At 41.8% G+C, this 23672-nt stretch overlaps 1 protein-coding gene across 3 annotated transcripts in view; it reads right to left on the reverse strand.

The window, feature by feature from the left end:
* The window catches only part of LOC135510858 (regulator of microtubule dynamics protein 2), a 68697-nt gene that overhangs the window by 21663 nt on the left and 23362 nt on the right, over positions 1 to 23672 (reverse strand). For all 3 annotated transcript variants that reach the window (XM_064932151.1, XM_064932153.1, XM_064932152.1), the window contains exons 3-5: positions 18640 to 18829; positions 17441 to 17543; positions 12832 to 12892 (exon numbers count right to left, since the gene is read on the reverse strand). In XM_064932151.1, coding sequence (XP_064788223.1) covers positions 12832 to 12892; positions 17441 to 17543; positions 18640 to 18829 — 354 coding nt within the window. The remainder of the gene's footprint in view (positions 1 to 12831; positions 12893 to 17440; positions 17544 to 18639; positions 18830 to 23672) is intronic.

Here is a 23672-nt window from a genome sequence, read left to right on the forward strand (position 1 = left end):
AGTCTCCCACCATTGCCGCTTGCTATAGACCACCCTCTGCCACCAGCTGTGCCCTGGACACCATATGTGAATTGATTGTCCCTCCCATCTATCTTCTGAGCTTGTGTTGCTAGGTGACCTAAACTGGGACATGCTTAACACCCCAGCCATCCTACAATCTAAGCTGGATGCCCTCAATCTCACACAAATGATCAATGAACCTACCAGGTACAACCCCAAACACGGTACCCTCATAGATATTATCCTAAATAACTCACCCTCCAAATACACCTCTGCTGTTTTCAACCAAGATCTCAGTGATCACTGCCTCATTACCTGCATCCGTAATGGGTCTGCGGTCAAATGACCACCCCTCATCACTGTCAAACGCTCCCTAAAATACTTCAGCGAACAGGGCTTTCTAATCGACCTGGCCGGGGTATCCTGGAATGACATTGACCTCATCCCGTCAGTAGAGGATGCCTGGTTATTCTTTAAAAGTGCCTTCCTCACCATCTTAAATAAGCATGCTCCATTAAAAAAAATGGAACCAGGAACAGATATAGCCCATGGTTCACTCCAGACCTGTCTGCCCTTGACCAGCACAAAAACATCCCGTGGTGTTCTGCATTAGCATCGAATAGCCCCTGTGATATGCAACTTTTCAGGGAAGTTAGGAACCAATATACACAGGTAGTTAGGAAAGCTAAGGCTAGCTTTTTTAAACAGAAATTTGCTTCCTGTGGTACAAACTCAAAAAAGTTCTGGGACACTAAAGTCCATGGAGAATAAGAGCACCTCCTCCCAGCTGCCCACTGCACTGAGGCTAGGAAACACTGTCACTACTGATAAATCCACTATAATTGGGAATTTCAATTTTCTCCGCTATGCAATCAGGTTTCAGAGTTGGTCATGGGTGCACCTCAGCCACGCTCAAGGTCCTAAACGATATCATAACCGGCATTGATAAGAGACATTACTGTGCAGCCGTATTCATCGACTCTGTCAATCACAACATTCTTATTGGCAGACTCAACAGCCTTGATTTCTCAAATGATTGCCTCGCTTGGTTCACCAACTACTTCTCCGAAAGAGTTCAGTATGTCAAATCAGAGGACCTGTTGTCCGGACCTCTGGCAGTCTCTATGGGGGTTCCACAGGGTTCAATTCTCGGGCCGACTCTCTTCTCCGTATATATCAATGATGTCGCTCTCGCTACTGGTGATCTTTGATACACCTCTATGCAGATGACACCATTTTGTATACCTCTGGCCTTTCTTTGGACACTGTGTTAACTAGCCTCCAGATGAGCTTCAATGCCATACAACTCTCCTTCCGTGGCCTCCAACTACTCTTAAATGCAAGTAAAACTAAATGCATGTTCTTCAACCGTTCACTGCCTGCACCTGCCCGCCCGTCCAGCATCACTACTCTGGACAGTTCTGACTTAGAATATGTGGACAACTACAAATACCTAGGTGTCTGGTTAGACTGCAAACTCTCCTTCCAGACTCACATTAAACATCTCCAATCCAAAATTAAATCTAGAATCGGCTTCCTATTTCGCAACAAAGCATCCTTCACTCATGCTGCCAAACATACCCTCGTAAAACTGGCCATATTACCGATCGTCGACTTCCGCGATGTCATTTACAAAATAGCCTCCAACACTGTACTCAACCAATTGGATGCAGTCTATCACAGTGCCATCAGTTTTGTCACCAAAGCCCCATATACTACCCACCACTGCGGCCTGGATGCTCTTGTTGGCTGGCCCTCGCTCCATACTCATCGCCAAACACACTGGCTCCAGGTCATCTACAAGTCTCTGCTAGGTAAAGCCCAGCCTTATCTCAGCTCACTGGTCACCATAGCAGCACCCACCCGTAGCGCGTGCTCCAGCAGGTATATCTCACTGGTCACCCCCAAAGCCAATTCCTCCTTTGGCCGCCTCTCCTTCCAGTTCTCTGCTGCCAATGACTGGAACGAACTGCAAATATCTCTGAAGCTGGAGACTCTTACCTCCCTCACTAGCTTTAAGCACCAGCTGTCAGAGCAGCTCAATGGTCACTGCACCTGTACATAGCTCATCTGTAAATAGCCCATCCAAACAACCTCATTCCCATACTGTATTTATTTATTTATTTATCTTGCTCCTTTGCACCCCAGTATCTCTACTTGCAGTCATCTTCCTACCATTCCAGTGTTTAATTGCTATATTGTAATTACTTCGCCACCATGGCCTATTTATTGCCTTACCTCTCTTATCCTACCTCATTTGCACATGCTGTTAAAATATTTGTCTACTGTATTATTGATTGTGTTTGTTTAATCCATGTTTAACTCTGTGGTTTTGTATGTGTCGAACTGCTTTGCTTCATCTTGGCCAGGTCGCAGTTGCAAATGAGAACTTGTTCTCAACTAGCTTACCTGGTTAAATAAAGGTGAAAAATAAATAAATAATTCTCTACTAATTATTCTGACATTTCACACTTGTAAAATAAAGTGGTGATCCTAACTGACCTAAGACAGGGAATTTCTTTCTAGGATTAAATGTCAGGAATTGTGAAAAACTTAGTTTAAATGTATTTGGCTAAGGTGTATGTAAACTTCAACTATATATACCGATTATTCTTCTAAAATTCTTCAAGCTCTGTCAAATTGGCCATTTAGGAAAATTCACTATCTACTTGGTAAGCAACTCCAGTGTAGATTTGGCCTTGTGTTTCAGGTTATTGTCCTACTGAAAGATGAATTCCTCTCCCAGTGTCTGGTAAAAAGCAGACTGAAGCAGTTTTTCCTCTATGACTTTGACTGTGCTCAGCTCCATTCAGTTTATTTTCCATCACGAAAAACTCCCCATTCTTTAATGCTTACAAGCATACCAATGCAGGGTTCATACATATTTTGACAGATGAAATTTCAGGACTTCTCCATTACTTTTAACCAAATTTCTATGACCAATCATTTGTGGCATCTCTATGTGTTCATAAAAAATATGGTATTGACACTAGTCAATGAGTGTCTAATGATGCAAGGCTTATTTCTAACAGTTTGATTAAAATAATGAAACACATACATTATTTGTGGACAGGAAAAACAGATACAACAGGAAAAACTGAGACAAAAAAAGTACATAAGTTATTTATTTTTGTGGTCTGACAGTCGGATTTAAAAACACACACGCAAACCTGAAGAAGTTGTTTAACGTTTAAACTTAACTTACTATTACATTTTTTTGACTGTCCCGGATAGTGCAGGAGATATTTTTTTACACGCATGAACGCTGATGACACAGCAGGGGGTAGGGTTATGAAAAACCTCATGCTCCTGGAACACACACACACACACACACACACACACACACACACACACACACAAGGATAGGGTTAGGAAACCCTCATGCCCCTGGAAAACACACAACTTTCAGTCTGATGAACTGAACACACACACACACCATAAGTGCTTTTTTTCTTCTTGAATGTCCAGAGATAAACCAAACAGTATTTGGCAGCTTAGTTTTTCATTGCTACAAGTTTCTCTTTGATCTGCTTTTTCAATTTCCAGCAGAGATGCCTTCTCTTTTACAGTGTGTCAGAAACGGATGGATTTTGCAATGCAAGTCCGTTTGCTTGTAGCATCTGCCTTCTCTGCATATTCCTCAACTGATTTTTCAAGAGCACTCCCACCCTGGACCTCTTCTTCTTCAAGTCGTCCAGCTCATCAGTGAGACCCTTTCTCTTCAGGTCGATGACTTGTCTCTCCTTCAGTCTTTTCTGCTCATCCAAGCAACCATGGTACCTCAGCCTTGCTCCTGCGGCCGACATCAACAGCTCTTTCGTGATCTGTAGATTACTTTGTTTACAGAAACTGTCCACGTCAAAAGAGACATGGAATAAACAGTTGAAACACACACAAACAATTCATGAAAACTACAGCTTACCGGTAACTAGGTTACACCCCCAACGTCTCTGACGTGATCAACAATGAGCCTCAGAGACACCAGTGTGTTCTCCTTCTGATTCTCTACCACAACCTCCTTATAGTTTGAGAGTCACCTCTCCACACTAGCCTGTCCATGAGACAGGACAAACAGCATCTGAACAAAATCCCACAGCCCGGAGAAGGCATCTTTTGATCCCATGGTCTCCTGCAGGAGTGTGTCCACCCGGTTTGTCTTGGGGTCAAAATTTCTGAAGCTGGCTTGGAGTGCAGCAGCATCACAAATCTTTCTGAACTCTCTCAGAACATCGTCACACACGGGCTCCTCCACATGGTTGGCAGTAACGAGTGTAAGCAGTATTCTCTTTATCTGTGGTACGCACAGCTGTTTGGATATTGCCATCCGTCTTGGCTCGAAGCACTGCATGCTTCTCACCATATGGTGGTGCACTGGAGCCTTCTTCATGACCTTCTCCAGCAGTGTGATCACGAGTCTCCTGCAGTCCATCTTGATCTCCAGCACATGCCTCTCTGTAATCTTTCTGGAAGATTTGAATTGATTTAGGGTTGTTTCTGGTGCAAATCCAGTGTTAATAATTGAACTGTCCTTGCGCTGACTGCTGTCCTCAAATGGAACTTGGAGGAGCTTCCGTGTTGAGGTGGCTTCTTTCAAGATGTTTTCCTTCACAAGCGTTCCATGAGCTGTGAGCTATTGAATATTGTTCTTTAGTTTAAGCTCGGATAGGAAACTTGGATTCTAGATTTCATTTTAACATGGTTTTCATTCCATTAATGTACACATAAAACAGCCCAAATAAATCACAATGTGACGATTGTTTGATTACTACTTTATTTTAGTAAACAGCACTAGGAATGATCCTTTCTGTCCCATGTATTTGGAAGACAAAGCACCGCAAATACTGTAGCAATCGTATCACACACACACACATACAAATTGTGGTCAACTTGTCAATAATTACCCATATTTCTTTACCTTTCATCATTTTTAACATGTCTTCACTCAGGAAGGACAGTTTGGGTTTGTACATGGTGAGGAAGGAGGTGATTTGTCTGGCAACGCCATTGAAGATGCCTACTTTCACAGGGAAAGCAGCACAGCTGTCATTCACTAAGTCAAAAGACTTGCACTTTGGATTGGGTAGTTCACCATTTCTCACCATCTCCACGTACTGTTTCCAGTGAGGCCAGAGCAGCAGTCCGCAGCCTGAAACATTGACATTTTCTATCCAGTGCTCGCAGAACCAAAGCACGCTAGTGCTACAACCTGTGGCTCCTACCAAGTCTACGTTACGTGTAGGGAAATCGTAAAAAATACAAAAGACTCAAGAGTGTGTGTTCTACATCCCAGTCAGCGGCTTTGCATCTATCAAGGAATGCGTTATGCAGGATGTACAATACACAGGACCCAATGTTGATCTGTGATTTGTTGACATCTCTCAACATGTTCTTCTGTAGTATGTTGAACACCTTCCAGTTGACATTGGGACTGCCAAGTGAAGGTTGTAGCAGGTTCTTAGCAAAATAAGAATCGGAGCTAAGTATATCGACAGCAGAGGAATGTCCCATGAATTCAGAGCCAATGTATTTCGTTTTCACCTCTTCACATGACTTTTAAGAATAGTGGGAGTTCGCCACTTTCAGGGCCCACCATACTTTGGCTGCTAGCACTTCATTCTTGTTTACTACTATCGATATTTGTTTGGTAGCAGGTGGTGGTGGATACGGTGGCTGATCCTGCTGCTAACCCCGGGTTGAAGAAGCTATTGATGGGGGTCAGTGTCGAGCTCGTCATCTTGCGCGCAACAACACCGAGGTGTCCCCCCTCTTTCATGTGGCTAGTTACCGCTGCCTTCCCCATGTTCAAAACGTAAAAATCTTTACTGCACGTTGCATTTTACATGTGCTGGGTTTTGAACTTTCGCCAGTCACAAGTCTTACTTTGGCATGTGTAGCCAAGCATTGTTGAAGGAACATTTATTTACCCGGCCTGGCTAGCTAGTTGGTTTGTTAGCAAGCTAGAACTATCTACGGAGACCAGCTAGCGCAACCAAAAATTGACCAAAATTCACAATGAATTCTGATCATGTATATTTTCACTTTATTGATAAAATACCTAAGTGTGTCTTAACGAACTACATGAATATAAATGATTCAACTAATTTCCATGACTTGTCTAAAACCTTTGTGATATTATTATTTTCCAAAACATAAAGGCCTGGAAAACAAGATTTTCAAATTCCATAACTTTTCCAGGACAATACAGATCCTGCCATAACATGACGCAGCCACCATTATGTTTGAAAATATGAAGTGTGGTGCTCAGTAATGTCCTGTATTGAATTTGTCCCAAACACAAAACGTCACTGCAACAAGTGTGGCAATGCAATTATTACTTTATTGCAAACAGGATGCATGTTATGGAATTAATTTAAAAATTCTGTACAGACTTCCTTTTCACTCGGTCAATTAGGTTAGTACTGTGGAGTAACTACAATGTTGTTGATTCATCCTCAGGTTTCTCCTAATACAGCCATTAAACTCAGTCACCATTGTCCTCATGGTGAAATCCCTGAGCGGTTTCCTTCCTCTTCAGCAACTGATTTAGGAAGGACACCTGTATCTTTGTAGTGACTGGGTGTATTGATAAACCATCCAAAGTGTAATTAATAACTTCACCATGCTCAAAGGGATATTCAATGTCTGCTTGTATTTTTTTTACCCATCTACCAATAGGTGGCCTTCTTTGCAAGACATTGTAAAACCTCCCTGGTCTGCGGTTGAATCTGTGGTTGAAATTCACTGCTCGACTGAGGGACCTTACAGATAATTGTATGCGTGGGGTACAGAAATGAGGTAGTCATTTAAAAATAATGTTAAACACTATTATTGCACACAGGGTGAGTCCTTCCAACGTTTATGTAAGTTGTTAAGCAAATGTTTTAGTTGTGAACTTATTTATACTTGCCATAACAAAGGGGTTGAATACTTATAGACTTAAAGTTTTTCAGCTCTGTCAAAAAATGAAAAGTCTGAGGTCCTGAGCACTCTGGAGCAGGTTTATCAAGGATCTCTGTACTTTGCTCCGTTCATCTATCCCTTGATCCTGACTAGTCTCCCAGTCCCTGACACTGAAAAACCTCCAAGGCATGATACTGCAACCACCATGCTTCACCGTAGGGATGCTATTGGCCGAGTGATGAGCAGTGTCTGGTTTCCTCCACATGTGACGCTTGGCATTCAGGCCAAATAGTTCAATCTTGGTTTCATCAGACCAGAAAATCTTGTTTCTCATGGTCAGAGTCCTTTAGGTGCCTTTTGGCAAACTCCAAGTGGGCTGTCATTTGTCTTTCATTGAGGAGTGTACATACTTCCGTCTGGCCACTCCACCATAAAGGCTTGATTGGTGGAGTGCAGCAGAGATGGTTGTCCATGAGATTCTTTGCCACCTCCCTGAAGAAGGCCCTTCTCCCCCTGACCGAGCGGCCAGCTCTAGGATGAGACTTGGTAGTTCCAAACTTCTTCCATTTAGGAATTATGGAGGCCACTGTGTTTTTTTGGGACCCTCAATGCTGCAAAAATGTTTTGGTACCCTTCCCCAGATCTGTGCCTTGACACAATCCTGGCTGGGAGGTCTACGGACAATTCCTTTACCTGATGGCTTGGTTTTTGCCCTGACAACTGCGGGACCTTATATACAGTGGGGCAAAAAAGTATTTAGTCAGCCACCAATTGTGCAAGTTCTCCCACTTAAAAATATGACAGACAAAATGAGAAAATAAATTCCAGAAAATCACATTGTAGGATTTTTAATGAATTTATTTGCAAATGATGGTGGAAAAATAAGTATTTGGTCACCTACAAACAAGCAAGATTTCTGGCTCTCACAGACCTGTAACTTCTTCTTTAAGAGGCTCCTCTGTCCTCCACTTGTTACCTGTATTAATGGCACCTGTCCAGCACCTCAAACAGTCACACTCCAAACTCCACTATGGCCAAGACCAAAGAGCTGTCAAAGGACACCAGAAAAGAATTGTAGACCTGCACCAGGCTGGGAAGACTGAATCTGCAACAGGTAAGCAGCTTGGTTTGCAGAAATCAACTGTGGGAGCAATTATTAGGAAATGGAAGACATACAAGACCACTGATAATCTCCCTCGATCTGGGGCTCCACGCAAGATCTCACCCCGTGGGGTCAAAATGATCACAAGAACGGCTAGCAAAAATCCTAGAACCACACGGGGTGACCTAGTGAATGACCTGCAGAGAGCTGGGACCAAAGTAACAAAGCCTAACATCAGTAACACACCTACGCCGCCAGGGACACCTACGCCGCCAGGGACTCAAATCCTGTAGTGCCAGACTGCTTAAGCCAGTACATGTCCAGGCCCGTCTGAAGTTTGCTAGAGAGCATTTGAATGATTCAGAAGAAGATTGGGAGAATGTCATATGGTCAGATGAAACCAAAAATATAACTTTTTGGTAAAAACTCAACTCGTTGTGTTTGGATGCAACTCAGCATTCTTTGTCCTCCAAAGAACACCATACCTACTATGAAGCATGGGGGTGGAAACATCATGCTTTGGGGCTGTTTTCCTGCAACGGGACCAGGACGACTGATCCGTGTAAAGGAAAGAATGAATGGGGCCATGTATCGTGAGATTTTGAGTGAATACCTCCTTCCATCAGCAAGGGCATTGAAGATGAAACGTGGCTGGGACTTTCAGCATGACAATGATCCTAAACACACCGCCCGGGCTACGAAGGAGTGGCTTCGTAAGAAGCATTTCAAGGTCCTGGAGTGGCCTAGTCAGTCTCCAGATCTCAACCCCATAGAAACTCTTTGGAGGGAGTTGAAAGTCCGTGTTGCCCAGCAACAGCCCCAAAACATCACTGCTCTAGAGGAGATCTGCATGGAGGAATGGGCCAAAATACCAGCAACAGTGTGTGAAAACCTTGTGAAGACTTACAGAAAATGTTTGACCTCTCATTGCCAACAAAGGGTATATAACAAAGTATTGAGATAAACTTTTGTTATTGACCAAATACTTATTATCCACCATAATTTGCAAATAAATTCATAAAAAATCCTACAATGTGACTTTCTTTTCTCATTTTGCCTGTCATAGTTGAAGTGTACCTATGATGAAAATTACAGGCCTCTCTAGTCTTTTTAAGTGGGAGAACGTGCACAATTGGCGGCTGACTAAATACTTTTTTGCCCCACTGTATATAGACAGGTGTGTGCCTTTGCAAATCATGTCCAAACAATTGAATTAACCACAGGTGGACTCTTATCAAGTTGATCAATGGAAACACGATGCACCGGAGCTCAATTTGAGTCTCATAGCAAAGGGTTTGAATACTTATGTAAATAAAAAAGGTTTTTCTTATTTTTTTTATACATTTGCAAAAATATCAAAAAACATGTTTTTGCTTTATCATTATGGGGTATTGTGTGTAGATTGATGAGGGAAACAAACGATGTAATACATTTGAGAAAATAAGGCTGTAACGTAACAAAATTTGGAAAAAGGGAAGGAGTATGAAAAGTATGAACTTTCCAAATGTACTGCATGTTATGTTGAGATATAAACACATCACTATATTATTATCGTGGCAAAACACATCAGCTGTATCAAAATCAGCCCTCATTTGCAAGATGTAATTTTTAAGTCTTTATTAAATACTACACAGAGTGCACCAGTTTCACTAGCATGGGGTTAACACAACATAAATGAGGTTATCATCAAGATTAGCTCATACAAAATCAGACATCATCATCTCCTGCCATGGCCTGGTGTGCTTTGGCAGCATAACGAAGACACGCACGCATACACAATCTTAAATCAATCTGTCTGGGGAATATTTTCCTGAATCTGTGATGATTGGCCTTGTCCTATTTTAACTGGCAGGGATTGCAATGCACTCTAAACCCAGATGCTTGTAAGGACAAGATTCCGGACACACATTGCAACGCAAAAAGGCCTGAGTCACTATTCTAGGGACCGCAGGACAACTCTGTCACTCACCCAAAACCATAGGCTTCTGAACTTCTGTCCTGAGGCAACTCAAGCTGCATGTTTTCACTCTGTCTCAGGCCCTTAATTAACATAGGCCTTTCCACTCAAAGCCCCGTCAGAGCTCAGTTTCTCCGCTTCACAGCGCGGTATAGTTTCTGACTGACAGACGTTTTAAACATGAGCACCGCACATGACGAGATGCCCCTATCCCTCCCACTAATTGGGCTACTTTTGCACATTTGTTGTTGATAGAGGGAAATGCTGTAAATTGAGAGGAGTCAATGGGTTCTGAAAGACGAGATGTTGAGGATTATAATAAATACCACTTTGACGTCATACAAGCAAAACCCAACACCCTCGAGACCAAATGTGCACTTCATATTTCCAAACGTGTCATTTACAGTATCAACGTTCATGATCATTATATTTCATTCACAGTTACAAGGGTAAAATGCGTTATAGTCAAATGTTATTGGCACACACACATATTTAGCAGATGTTATTGCAGGTGTAGCAAAATGCTTGTGTTCTTATGTCCAACAGTGCAGTAGTGTCTAACAATTCACAACAACGCAAAAGTAAAAGAACGGAATTAGGAAATATATCAATATTAGGACGAGCAATGTTTGAGTGGCATTGACTAAAATACAGTAGAATACAGTATATACATATGAAATGAGTAAAGCAGTATGTAAACATTATTAAAGTGACCAGTGATTCCATGTCTATGTACATAGGGAAGCAGCCTCGAAGGTGCAGGGTTGAGTAACCGGGTGGTTGCCGCCAAGTTATGGATATTTAACAGTCTGATGACCTTGAGATAGAAGCTGTTTTTCAGACTGGCTGCATCACCACTTGGTATGGAAACTGCATGGCGCTATAGAGGGTAATGCGCAGTGGTGTAAAGTACTTCAGTAAAAACACTTTAAAGTACTACTGAAGCAGTTTTTTTTTGTATTTGCAGTTCACTATTTTTGGCAACTTTACCTTTTATTTCACTACATTCCTAAAGTAAATTATGTACTTTTTACCACATACATATTCCCTGACCCCCAAACGTACTTGTTACATTTTGAATGAGTAGCAACACAGGAAAATGGTCCAATTCACACACTTATAAAAGAAAACATCCTTGGTCATCCCTACTACCTGATCTGGCGGATTCACTAAACACAAATGCTTTGTTTGTAAATATGTCTGAGCGTTGGAGTGTGCCCCTGCTATCTGTAAATTTAAAAAACAAGAAAATTGTGCTGTCTAGTTTGCTTAATATAAGGAATATGAAATGATTCATACTTTTACTTTTGATACTTAAGTATATTTAAAACCAAATACTTTTAAATACTTTCAAGTAGTATTTTACTGGGTGACTTTCACTTGAGTCATTTTCTATTAACGTAGCTTTACTTTAACTCAAGTATGACAATTGGGTAATTCTTCCACCACTGGTACTGTGTATGGCCTAGTACATCACTGGGGGGCATTTCCTGTAGTCAACCACCCACGCCACGGTTTTGACTGTTGAGTTCCAGGTTGTTGTGATTGCACCAGACAATCAACCTTGCCATCCAGGACCTCTATACCAGGCGGTGTCAGAGGAAGGCCCTAAAAATTGTCAAAGACTCCAGCCACCCAAGTCATAGATTGTTCCATCTGCTACTGCACGGCAAGAGGTACCGATACACCAAGTCCGGAACCAACAGGACCCTGAACAGCTTCTCAGACTGCTAAGTAGTTAGTTAATTAGCTAACCAATAGTTACCTGAACGTTCTGCATTCACCCTTTTTGCTCTTTTAACGCATCGCATATGCTGCTCCTGTTTATAATATATCCTTTTGACCACTCATTGTTTATTTATTCCTCATGTTATTTTTCTTTTCTTCTCGCTGCAGTAAGTAAGAATTTCCACGGCTAGCTGAAACCTTCGCTTGAAAAAAGTAGCAATAGTACCATTTGTCCATTTTGAGATGCCATAGCCAGTATACACTTCCTCAAAAGTCTGAATTAATCAAAGATAACCAAAGAAATCTGTCGCTCATTTTGACGTTTTTGCCAAAGCAATCTTAGTTGCACAATTTTACATGAACTATTATAAGATGTTTGGCCAAATATTTTTCAAATGAAAAAATGTGCATGCAAACGAGTAGTCTCTTGTTGAACGACAACAAAGACTTTAATGAAGAATCCCTACAGTTGGCCAATCTCCGACGAAGGGGCGCAGACTTCAGCTCCGAACTTCAGCTTGCCACCAGAAAAAAATGTAGTGTGCCCGAACAACACCGAGGTCCCAATTTTTTTTTTTTATCTAAACATTGTCATAATATATGCATGAACTTTACTAAACTGTTTCGGCTGGGAAGAAAGCATACACCTTAAGTCCACACTTGTTGTTGACGAAGCATGTGACAAATAACATTTTATTTGGATAAAGTTCCAGGGACACACAGTTGTTCAAGGGAGAAGGAAGACACACACAAACACTTAGGCTACTTCACGAACCATGCTTCAAATAGATCGTAACACTAGCCTCCGTTTACCCATTTCTGCAAGGGTGGGTGTGTGTGTACAGTACACACCACACAGCCAATGTGGTCATGGATGGGTGTTGGGAGGAAGTGAGGGCCTGGTAGTCTGTCCCCTCATACGGACACAACATCGAGGCAACAACTACGCATGGAGTCAGTGGAGCGGACAAGGAGAGGTAACAATGTTCACTTTTTGGCATTTAAGTGGCTAGACGGACATGGCACCTAGCCATAAATGACATAACCGAATGGCTACAAACTAATTGAGTTGCCCAACTTGGACTGCAACATAGGTTTAAGAGGATGTATGTGTAACATATGGCTATTAGCAAAAAAGACTCACCACTGATGACTTTCGGCACACATAGGGTCCATCTTCACGGCTTCCTCGCCAACTTTCTTCCCTGAGGGGAGTGAAGAGGGAGGACATGAATAGAGCTACTGCACTGAAACGCGAGCTCAGTATACACACTACTGGCACGTTTGTTCACGTCATACAGTATATACAAACATATAGGAATGTACCTACATTTAATAGAAGAGGAGATTCAACAGAACCACATGGATAACATGGACATCATTCAATAACACACATCACACGAAAAACAAAAAGACGCCACACAAAATGCGAGAAGAGACTGGGCATGAGATGATGAACAAATAAAAATCAACAGTGATATGAAAGATAATCTAGGAAGACAACAGGGCCATAAACTTGATGTCTTTGTTGCTTTAAAATAGCCAACACTGCATCGCCCTGTTTCCGTCTGTGTTTCCAAACCACTTGACAATGGTGCCTTTTGCGGAAAGCACCTGGCCTGCCTTGATTAGAGGCCCATTAATGAGGAAGGATTACTGTATGAAGAAACGGGTCAAGCCAGTCTGTACTGTTCAGCACAATCACACAACAGTCTCAGTTGAGAAAAAGAGAAAGACTCTAGTCTAGATGGTAAATGGTATAGTGCTGCACGTAATAAGCCGAGGCTCATGGCCAACATATTGCTACAGTTACACGAGACATGCAAAGAGTGTTGTGAGATAATTGTAACTCTGCTTACAAGCACTGCAGGGGATGGAGTATGTGAAAAAAGGCAGGGAGAAAATAAAAACATGCAAACTGAAAGTTTTTTTTTTTAAACTTGTGATTTGGAATTTCAAAGGTTTGGGGTCACTTAGAAATGTCCTTGAAAGTAAAGCACATTTTTTTGTCCAGTAAAATAACATCAAATTGATCAGAAATACAGTGTAGATATTGTTAATGTTGGAAATGACTAATGTAGCTGGAAATGGTTGACTTTTAATGGAATATCTACATAGGCATACAGAGGCCCATTATCAGCAACCATCACTCCGGTGTGCCAATGGCACGTAGTTTGCTAATCCAAGCTTATCATTTTAAAAAGGCTAATTGATCATTAGAAAACCCTTTTTCAATTATGTTAGCACAGCTGAAAACTGTTGTTCTGATTGAAGAAGCAATACAACTGGCCTTCTTAGACTCGTTGAGTATCGGGAGCATCAGCATTTGTGGGTTTGATGACAGGCTCAAAATGGCTAGAAACAAAAAACTTTCTTCGGAAACTCGTCAGTATATTCTTGTTCTGAGAAATGAAGGCTATTCCATGCGAGAAATTGCCAAGAAACTGAAGATCTCGTACAACGCTGTGTACTACTCCCTTCACAGAACAGCACAGACTGGCTTTAACCAGAATAGAAAGAGTGGGAGGCCCCGGTGCACAATTGAGCAAGAGGACAAGTACATTATAGTGTCTAGTTTGAGAAACATATGCCTCACAAGTCCTCAACTGACAGCTTCATTAAATAGTACCCGCAAAACACCAGTCTCAACATCAACAGTGAAGAGGTGACTCCGGGATGCTGGCCTTCTAGGCAGAGTTGCAAAGAAAAAGCCATCTCTCAGACTGGTCAATAAAATTAAAAGATTAAGATGGGCGAAAGAACACAAACACTGGACAGAGGAACTCTGCCTAAAAGGCCAGCATCCTGGAGTCGCCTCTTCACTGTTGAAGTTGAAACTGGTGTTTTGTGGGTACTAGATAATGAAGCTGCCAGTTGAGGACTTGTGAGGCAATAGGCTATGCAATTGTGTGAGAAAACAGTGATTGGGCTCTATTAAATAGAGGATCCCATCAACGTTAATAGGCTTACTATATTTATTTCTCAACTTTCCTAACATTAAGCACATTGCATCTCGTTACCACAGGATTATTAGTCTACCTGGCTGGCAGGAAAATTAACCACAGGGAATATTAGCCTATCACTTTTGAATGATATCATCACCAGCTTGTGTGCAGTAAGGCAAGAAATTCATACCCTTTTTTAACGATAAAAAAAAATCATAGTTGCACACCTCAAGTAACCTAGCCCATAGACCTATATGCTTTGATACGGATTGTATCACAAATAAAGTTGCCAAATCATTTTAAGAAGTTAAGCACATTAATCCGCTTTACAACGGGTGTAGAGCCTAAAAAAATAATTTCCACTGTAAAAATGAACTTTTATAATAAAACAGTACATGCATAAAATTGCTTTTGCAGTCACTTTTGAGAATTGCGTATTCCCACTAATGGAACATTTGTGCTTATAGCCTACTGCCATGTGCGCATTGCTGCGCTTATGTGAAGAAATGGCCTAATAGTTATCAACATTTATAGCTAAACCTTCTGATCTGTTGGGTCATTCCCATTACTTAAAAAAGTTTTGGGATACTAGTGGTTGTAATACTTCGGGATCTATCCCATCCCATAACTGTCCCAGACTATGTTTGTAATATTTATTTCTCACACAGAATAGGTTAACTTTTGTACTATGGGGGATAGTAGATTGACATAGGCTAGTGCTTTTGCTGTTCGTTAGGCCTACTCAACTTGTTGGCTGGCGAAAAAATGAACGTGGACAGTTGTTCCAATTATCTTTAATATGCGCAAATTGGATATTCAATTGATATTGAAGGCTATATTACATGGATTTATTAGACTTTTTGTTCCAAAGGTCTGCAGTAGTGGCTTGTAGGCTATGCGTGGAAGCCAGGATATACTAAGTGTGTATGTTAATTAGCGGTGAATTATCGTGGGACTGGCAGTTATTTGATTGACAATCACCGGCTGATGAAATTTCATGACCGCCACAACCCTATATGCCACCACAGCTGTATGGTACAAACATTATGGGCAAATGGAGTATAATGCAGATTACTATTTCAGGTCATTGATGACAATGTGCAGTAATCAGTCCAACACAAAGTCACTTAATCCCTATGTGCCTAATAGCCGGCTGATGAGGGCCACAGCATGGGGGAAGAAAAGGTTAAAGTGGTAGACCTAAACCGTCTGCCAGTCTTTGAAAGACGGGGTATTTCGGGTGGGCAGGGTCAGCAATTGTCTTGTACTGGAGGTGTGCAAGTCCTTCATGGAGGGAAGGTGACAGCCGATGACCGTCTCCGCAGAACCGGACGATGCGCTGCAGTTTGCCCTGGCAACAAGCAGACCCAACCCAGACGGTGATAGCCTCTGTTGAGCCTTCTTGGTCACCACGGATGTTGTCCTCCCACTTGAGGCTGTGAGAGATGATGGTCCGCAGGAACTTGAATGACTCGGCAGTGCTGACGGCTGAGCCATCAATCTCGAGGGAGAAAGATGGTGGGAGGAATTTCCTGTAGTCAACCACCATTTCCATGGTTTTGACTGTGTTGAGTTCCAGGTTGTTGCGATTGCACCAGGCGGTCAACCTCTCTATGGTACTTGGATTTTTGTCGTCAGAAATTAGACCAACCAGGTTGTTGTCATCAGCAAACTTAAGTAGTTTGGCTGATGTGTCGTTGGAGGAGCAGTCATTCGTGTAGTTAGAAGAGGAAGGGAGAGAGCATGCAAACCTGTGGCGCCCCCGTGTTGAGAGATGCTTTCCCATCTTAACGTGCTGTGTCCTGTTGGTCAGAAGAAGTCAGTGATTCACCGGCAGATGGAGTCAGATACGTTCAGCTGTGTGAGTTCATGCTGTAGCAGGTCCGGAATGATGGTGTTGAAGGCTGAGTTAAAGTCCACAAACAATATCCTCGGGTTGTTGAGGTGTTGAAGGATGTCGTGAAGGCCCATGTTGACGCCATCATCCACAGGCCAATTGGCTCTGTCGACGAACTGCATGTGGTCAAGGAGGGCGTCGGTGGTGGTTTTGAGATGGGACAGAACCAGGTGTTCAAAGTTTTTCATGATGACGAGGTGGGTGCTAAAGGTCTATAGTCATGTAGGCCGGTTGCCTTTTGTTTCTTCTTGCCAACAGCATTACGTCATTCTAGACATGTGAAGAGCGTGAAAAGTTAACTGTTATATGTAATGTTGTTTTGGCCAAATGGGCCATTGTGCTAAGTTGCATGTGGGAAATAAGTTCATGCACAACCGTGTCTTACTGACAACTTAATGTGGCGCAATAGACCCTGTGAATGGCTCATTGTGCATTATTGCTAATGCACATATAGCTAGCTGGAAGTAGAGCACTTCATCATAAGCCTACAGATGACAGAATACAGCTGTGCTCACAAACTTCAGAGCTCACCACAGATCCTGCTAGTTATCTTTGTGGCCAGATTTGAAATTGGCTTACTGGGGTAATATTATCAATACTAGAGGTTCAACTGGTTGGTTTTCCAGGTGTCATTTAGTTGCTGATTAACACCAGGACTACTTCCAGGCCACTCCGAGACGTGGACACTGCCAACAAGTGGGTGGCCTGCAGAACCAGTTGTGCAAATGAACCTACATGTCTCCAATACCAGGAACTGCTATGGTTGCATATTTCCAGACACTCTGAAAAACCTGGGCATTTTGGGGGATAGAAACCGTGACATTTAGGGACATTTTGGGAATTGTATAACCTTAATCTTTGTTACATGCTGTGAATACTGGAGATCAAGGGGTCAGTATGTGGTTTATTACCAGTCTCTGCATGGGTCTTCTTCTGCTCTAGGTTGGTAGTGATGTCGTGGACATCCACATAGGCTCGAACTAGTCGCCATAAGAAAGTAGTGTTCTGTCCAAACTGTGAAGAAAAGAGGAGTGTCAATAAATTTCACATATTGACTTCCATTTGGAGGCAGGCTTCACCGAGGAACTTCATTGCTCAGACTTGGATTCAAATAGTATTTGTTTTGCTATTTTGGAAAAATATAGATTTCTTCTATGCAATATCCCATCTAATTATTGTCAGCATGGAGCAAATGTTAAGGTCTTGAGTGGAAAGTTGAACGCTGTGAGAATTCCGTGCAACTTCCAGCATGTGCTTACTTTGAACACTGAGGCTGTAACCCTTTATGTTAGAGACATAACATGTTTTATGAAGGGCTTGATGTTAACCTTTTGACAAGTAGGAGAGATTTTTTACTTGGTCTGTAACAACATGGGCCAAATAGGTGACTGGGAATTGCATTGTATTACGTCATATGATGCAAGAAACCACTTTACAAAATAAAAGTTATTATTTTTACCATACAGAGAATCAGAGAAAAATGTAGGCTACCCTCTGCCTATTGGCTTCTTTGCATATTCAAGCCCATCTCAAAATATAACATTGCCCCTTTAAAACATATAAAAGCCATTTACCTGACTTGCTTTTCAAAGACAGCTAGAAATGTACAAGTTTTGTGCTCTTGTAGGAAGCAGTCACTCCCCCATTTCTGACCAATAATTAGCTACAGCCTAACTGGGCAAATAACTCGCTAACTAGCAAAGAATATTAACAAATGTGCAGGTGGCTCTGCACTTTGACCTGAAAAGTGCATCAACTCGCAAACTCGGGAGATGGAAAGACGGCTACCGGTTAGTAGAATTCTACTATGTTGCCTTCAGCAAAGTCACCAACTCAATTTTGCAAAGATTCATTTTGGTTGATGCATTTAAAAAGGGGATAATATTATGTTGATTCACAAGTCTCACAGTGAAACGTTGATCTAAGTATAGTGTAAAATAATGGGGAGAACTCTAATAAATTCAGAACTGTTTCAATATTGTGCATTTCTGGCTGCGCGGGCTGCCATTTCTTCTGTGCGGCCATTTCTTCTGTGCGGCAGTCTTGGACATTGCTTCTAGGCCTAGCACATCCAAACTAAAGACTAGGACTGTTGGTTGAAGAAGCCCACCTCTGTCCTCTTATCCAGCATGGTGCGGAGGCACTCCCTCTTGTCTCCATCTGTGCCATTGTGTAGAGCATCCATCCTCTCCAGGAGGGCTGAGAACTCGTCCAGAGGCTCGATCACGGTCACTTCCTCCTGACTCTCATCAGCCTCACTCTTCTCTTCTTCCTCAGAGTCTGTCAGAGCCGTAATGTACCTGAAACACATGGGGAAGCATTCATTAGGGTCACAGCCTAAAATCTCAGGTTCCTTGGCATGTTTTTATAGTTAAGTGCTAGGAAGATAAACTGAAAGTGTGAAGGTGTGGGCGGTTAAAACATAAAATCCCTTGTGCGGTTGCTTCAATTCTACTCCTAGCAGAGCACTTGGTCTGAGTGGGAACCAGTGATCCTACGCAATAACTGGGTTACCATATAAAATGTAGCCTATAGGCTACGCCTTAGTGTGCCAAGACAGCACAAAGTGTACTGGCATCAGGCTATTCATAAATAGTGAAGAGGGGTGGGAGTATCTCCAGAATGGGATCCTCTGGTAATGTCTCAGAGCGTGAGTCTTAGTTAACAAGTGCCTTTAATTACCCCCTCTCTGCCAGATGCTGTCAATAACAGATGAACATTCCCTGTTGGTTTACACGCAAACAGCAACACGTTTGATTACACAAGTGGGTTACTTAAACCACATCAGGGGACCAGTTGTTAGAATATCTGAGAAATGTTCATTTTTTTGTTGTTGTGTAGTTACCTTTTTAATTCAGGTGCGCACCAGCCAGACAGTTGAGTTTGTCTAGCTGTGTTTCTGCAGCGCATTTATAATGGAGTTTCCAAAACAAATATCCACTGGATTGATGCAAATAATCATCTATGTGCCAGGTAGGCATTGGCTCCTTTGTGGTTACCTTTTTAATTGGCTTTCCATCTACCCGAAAATGGTAATGCCATCATTAGCATTGCTAACGGCTACAGAAAGTGATAGACATATAGGCCCTACAGCACACAGCACTTGTATCAATAATAGGGGAAAAAACAAGTTGAAGCCAACATTCAATGTTCTCTTGCCCATAATATCCGCACATGGTTTTACACAACAAGCGTAATAGACAACCGCAACAGAAATGACAGGAAACAGACAATCATTAACACTGATTAGAAATGAAATATCAGAAAATTATATTGGAGCAGGAGAACTTATAAATAAGCTACAATGACTTTTCAAGGACCAAGGAGCCTAGAGGAAATGTATGATTATCAAGGCTATCTATGATGACTGAATTGCGTATCGCAAATATTCAACCAAGACTTAACTTTTTAAATACCTTGTTTGCGCATCCATTCTTAACATGTCATTAACTGGTAGATATAACTTGCAACATATTTCTTACTGCTTTCCTACCCCTACTGCCGCCGGTCTTCGCTCCACGCAACAACCAGCTGTTTGAGAGCTGCACGCTCTCTCCGCCCAACAGATGATCTATAGGCTATATATGTGCAACGCGCATGAATGAACAGATTCAGGAATCCATATTAAAAAATAATAATAATAATAATAATAATTTAGCCTAGATTAAAAATAACATTATTACAATATTATTTTCACTGGCCCAAGCTGGCCACTGACGGGATGACCCGGAGGGTTTCTAAAACATCCTGTGTTTAGCACAGTCTGGCATTCCCGTACTGTTGTTGCCTCTTCATAAAGTTGGTTTATTTTTGGTCATTTGCACATTTTACTGTTTGAATAAATCATGATGATAAAAAAAAAGCAAATTGTTAACTAAAAACAAACGTGACCAGGGAAAATGTTCAAGGGCATTCTTGTGACCACATAAAATCAGTGTCGCACTGCAAAGTTAAACTGTCGCAAATACGACTGTTTTGGTCGCAGTATCGAACCCTGTACTAGTACATTGTGTGCAGGTGCAAATAAATAAATAATGCACGACAATTTGGAGAATGGCCGTCCATTCAGAATGTTAAGTCCTGTATTGGCCCGTACAGTGCATTCGTAAAGTATTCAGACCCTTCACTTTTGGCACATTTTGTTACGTTACAGCCTTATTCAAAAATGTATTAAAACATGTTCTCCCCCTCATCAATCTACACACACTGGCCCATTTTTTGGCTAACTCCAAGTGGGCTGTCATGTGCCTACCATAAAGGCCTGATTTGGTGGAGTGCTGCAGAGACGATTGTCCTGTTACTGGAACTCTGTTAGAGTGACTATCGGGTTCTTGATCACCTCCATTGCCAAGGCCCTTCTCCCCCGATTGCTTAGTTTTCCAAGGCAGCCAGCTCTAGGAAGTCTCTTGGTGGTTCCAAACTTCTTCCATTTAAGAATGATTGAGGCTAATGTGTTCTTGGGGACCTTAAATGTTGCAGACATGTTTTGGTACCCTTCCCCAGATCTGTGCCACAAAACAATCCTGTCTTGGAGCTCTGCGGACAATTTCTTTGACCTTGGTTTTTTTGCTCTGACATGCACTGTCAACAGTGGGACCTTATATAGACAGGTGTGTACCATTCCAAATCATGTCCAATCAATTGAATTTACCACAGGTGGAATCCAATAAAGTTGTAGATGCATGTCAAGGATGATCAATGTAAACAGGATGCACCTGAGCTCAATTTCGGGTCTCGTGGCAAAGGGTCTGAATACTTATCTAAATAAGGTATTTCTGTTTTTGCTTTGTCATTGTGGGGTATTATGTGTAGATTGACGAGAGACATGTATTTAATACATTTTAGACTAAGGCTGATACGTAATACAATTTGGAAAAAGTCAAGGGCTCTGTATACTTTCTGAATGCTCTGTAAAAGGGTTCAGCACCAGCCTGCAGGAGCTTACTCTGAGGTCACTGCAGAGATTAGGAATCTGGGTTTGTAAACAAGGCCACAGCTCCAGATCCCAGGAACGCCAATAGCCAGTGAACTGTACCCTGTGGTACAACGGTTCTATGTCTATTCATTAAAATGTTGTAATCTGCGTTTTTTTTTTTAGGATAAAGATCATGGTTTGTCTTTCTTGTCAGATTCATTCATTCCCTGTTCGTGTGTTGCCCTCACATTTTTGTTAGAGTTTTTAGATGTTGTATTTAACAAGTCTTACCCTATTTTGGTAACGCAAGATAATTCATTTTAGAATGAATGTCTTGTGAATCAATCGGCCGGGCTTTTCACTGTGTGTTGTATGAGTGAGTGGGCCAGATTCTTGGCTAGGGCCGCAGTGTGTTTTCTTTCTTCTGCTGAGCGGTGTGTGGACAGATTAAGAGCTGTGGTCTCGAGCAAACAGCGGCATTAAAGCAACAAGCAGAGGGAGTCTGAGCTAACATGCTGGGCTCCTTGGCCACACAAATGGCAGAGGAGAGATTGACAGCAACATAATCCCTACATAAAGCACTTCCATGACTGGGTGTGTTTCCATTGTTACTGAGTGGTCCAATTAGATTGGAAAATGGGGGAAAATAGGTCTATAGCCATGATATTCTTGCGTTGCATAGACTTTCGGTTGTCTATTTCAAGACAATAAGTGACACACTATCCTTGAAGTTTTAGGTGTTGGATTTTCTTAACTTTTCTGAGGCATTGGGTAGGCGTTGTTTGAGAAGGTTGTTATAGACAGCCTAAGTAAGAGACCGAAGCATAGTCATGTTGTTACAACGTCATTGGATTTTACTGCCTGCCCCGCGGAGAAGCAATGTTGCTGTTTTCCTGCATATACTGCACTTTAGTCTCCTCTGGCACAGACTTAAAGCTGCAATATGTCACTTTTTGGGTGACCTGACCAAATGTGCATAGAAATGTGAGTTAGGTCTGTCATTCTCATTGAAAGCAATTCTAAGAAGCTGTAGATATGTTCTATGTGCACGTTATGTTTCCCGTTAACCCGTAATGACGCCCATCCCGTGAACGGGACCGTTATCATCATCTGACACTAATTAGCATAACCAAACGGACATAAATATTCCTATTCATGAAAATCACAAGTGAAATATTTTGGAACACAGCTTAGCCTTTTGTTAATCACCCTGTCATCTCAGATTTTCAAAATATGCTTTACAGCCAACGTTAGACAAGCATTTGTGTAAGTTTATCATAGCCTAGCATAGCATTATGCCTTGCTAGCAGCAGGCAAACTTGTCACGGAAATTTGAAAACATCCGAAGTTCAAAGGTAAACGATTTAATTTGATTGCTTTTCTCTCACGAGACTCCCAGGTAGGGGAGTTCATTTTTTCCCAAAATATTATTTTTGTAGGCGAAATAGCTCCATTTGTTCACGTTTGGCTGAGAAATCGCCCGGAAATTGCGGTCACCACAACGCCGAAAAATATTCCAAATTAGCTCCATAATATCGACAGAAACATGGCAAACGTTGTTTAGAATCCATCCTCAAGGTGTTTTTCTAATATCTATTCGATAATATATCCGTCGGGTCAATTTGTTTTTCACTAGGACCGATTGGAATAATGGCTCTGTATTTTACGAGAGAATCTCTCTCGGAGCCACCATGTGACCACTTACGCAATGTGGCCGCCTATGGCTATTCTTCAACAGAAATGCGTAAAACTATGTCACAATGCTGTAGACACCTTGGGGAATACGTAGTAAGCTCGTTGATGGTACATTCACAGCTGAATAGGGAGTCATTGGAACGCAGGGCTTTCAAAACCTGAGGCACTTCCGGATTGGATTTTTCTCAGGCTTTCGCCTGCAACATCAGTTCTGTTATACTCACAGACAATATCTTTACAGTTTTGGAAACGTTAGTGTTTTCTATCCAAAGCTGTCAATTATATGCATATTCTAGCATCTTTTCCTGACAAAATATCCCGTTTTAGAACGGGAACGTTTTTTTTCCCCAAAAATGAAAATACTGCCCCCTAACACCAAGAGGTTAAGTTTAGTTTTTTTTTAACTTTCTTCTCATACACTAGCTTCAAACAGCTGAAATTACAACATTTTTGGTTAAGGAAAATCTAGTTCACAGCGGTTTAGATGGTACAATGATTCTCTGCATTATGCTTGCTTGTTTTCTTACAAACTG

This window comes from Oncorhynchus masou, chromosome 23, assembly GCF_036934945.1.
Source record: "Oncorhynchus masou masou isolate Uvic2021 chromosome 23, UVic_Omas_1.1, whole genome shotgun sequence".
NCBI classification, from domain to species: Eukaryota; Metazoa; Chordata; class Actinopteri; order Salmoniformes; family Salmonidae; genus Oncorhynchus; species Oncorhynchus masou.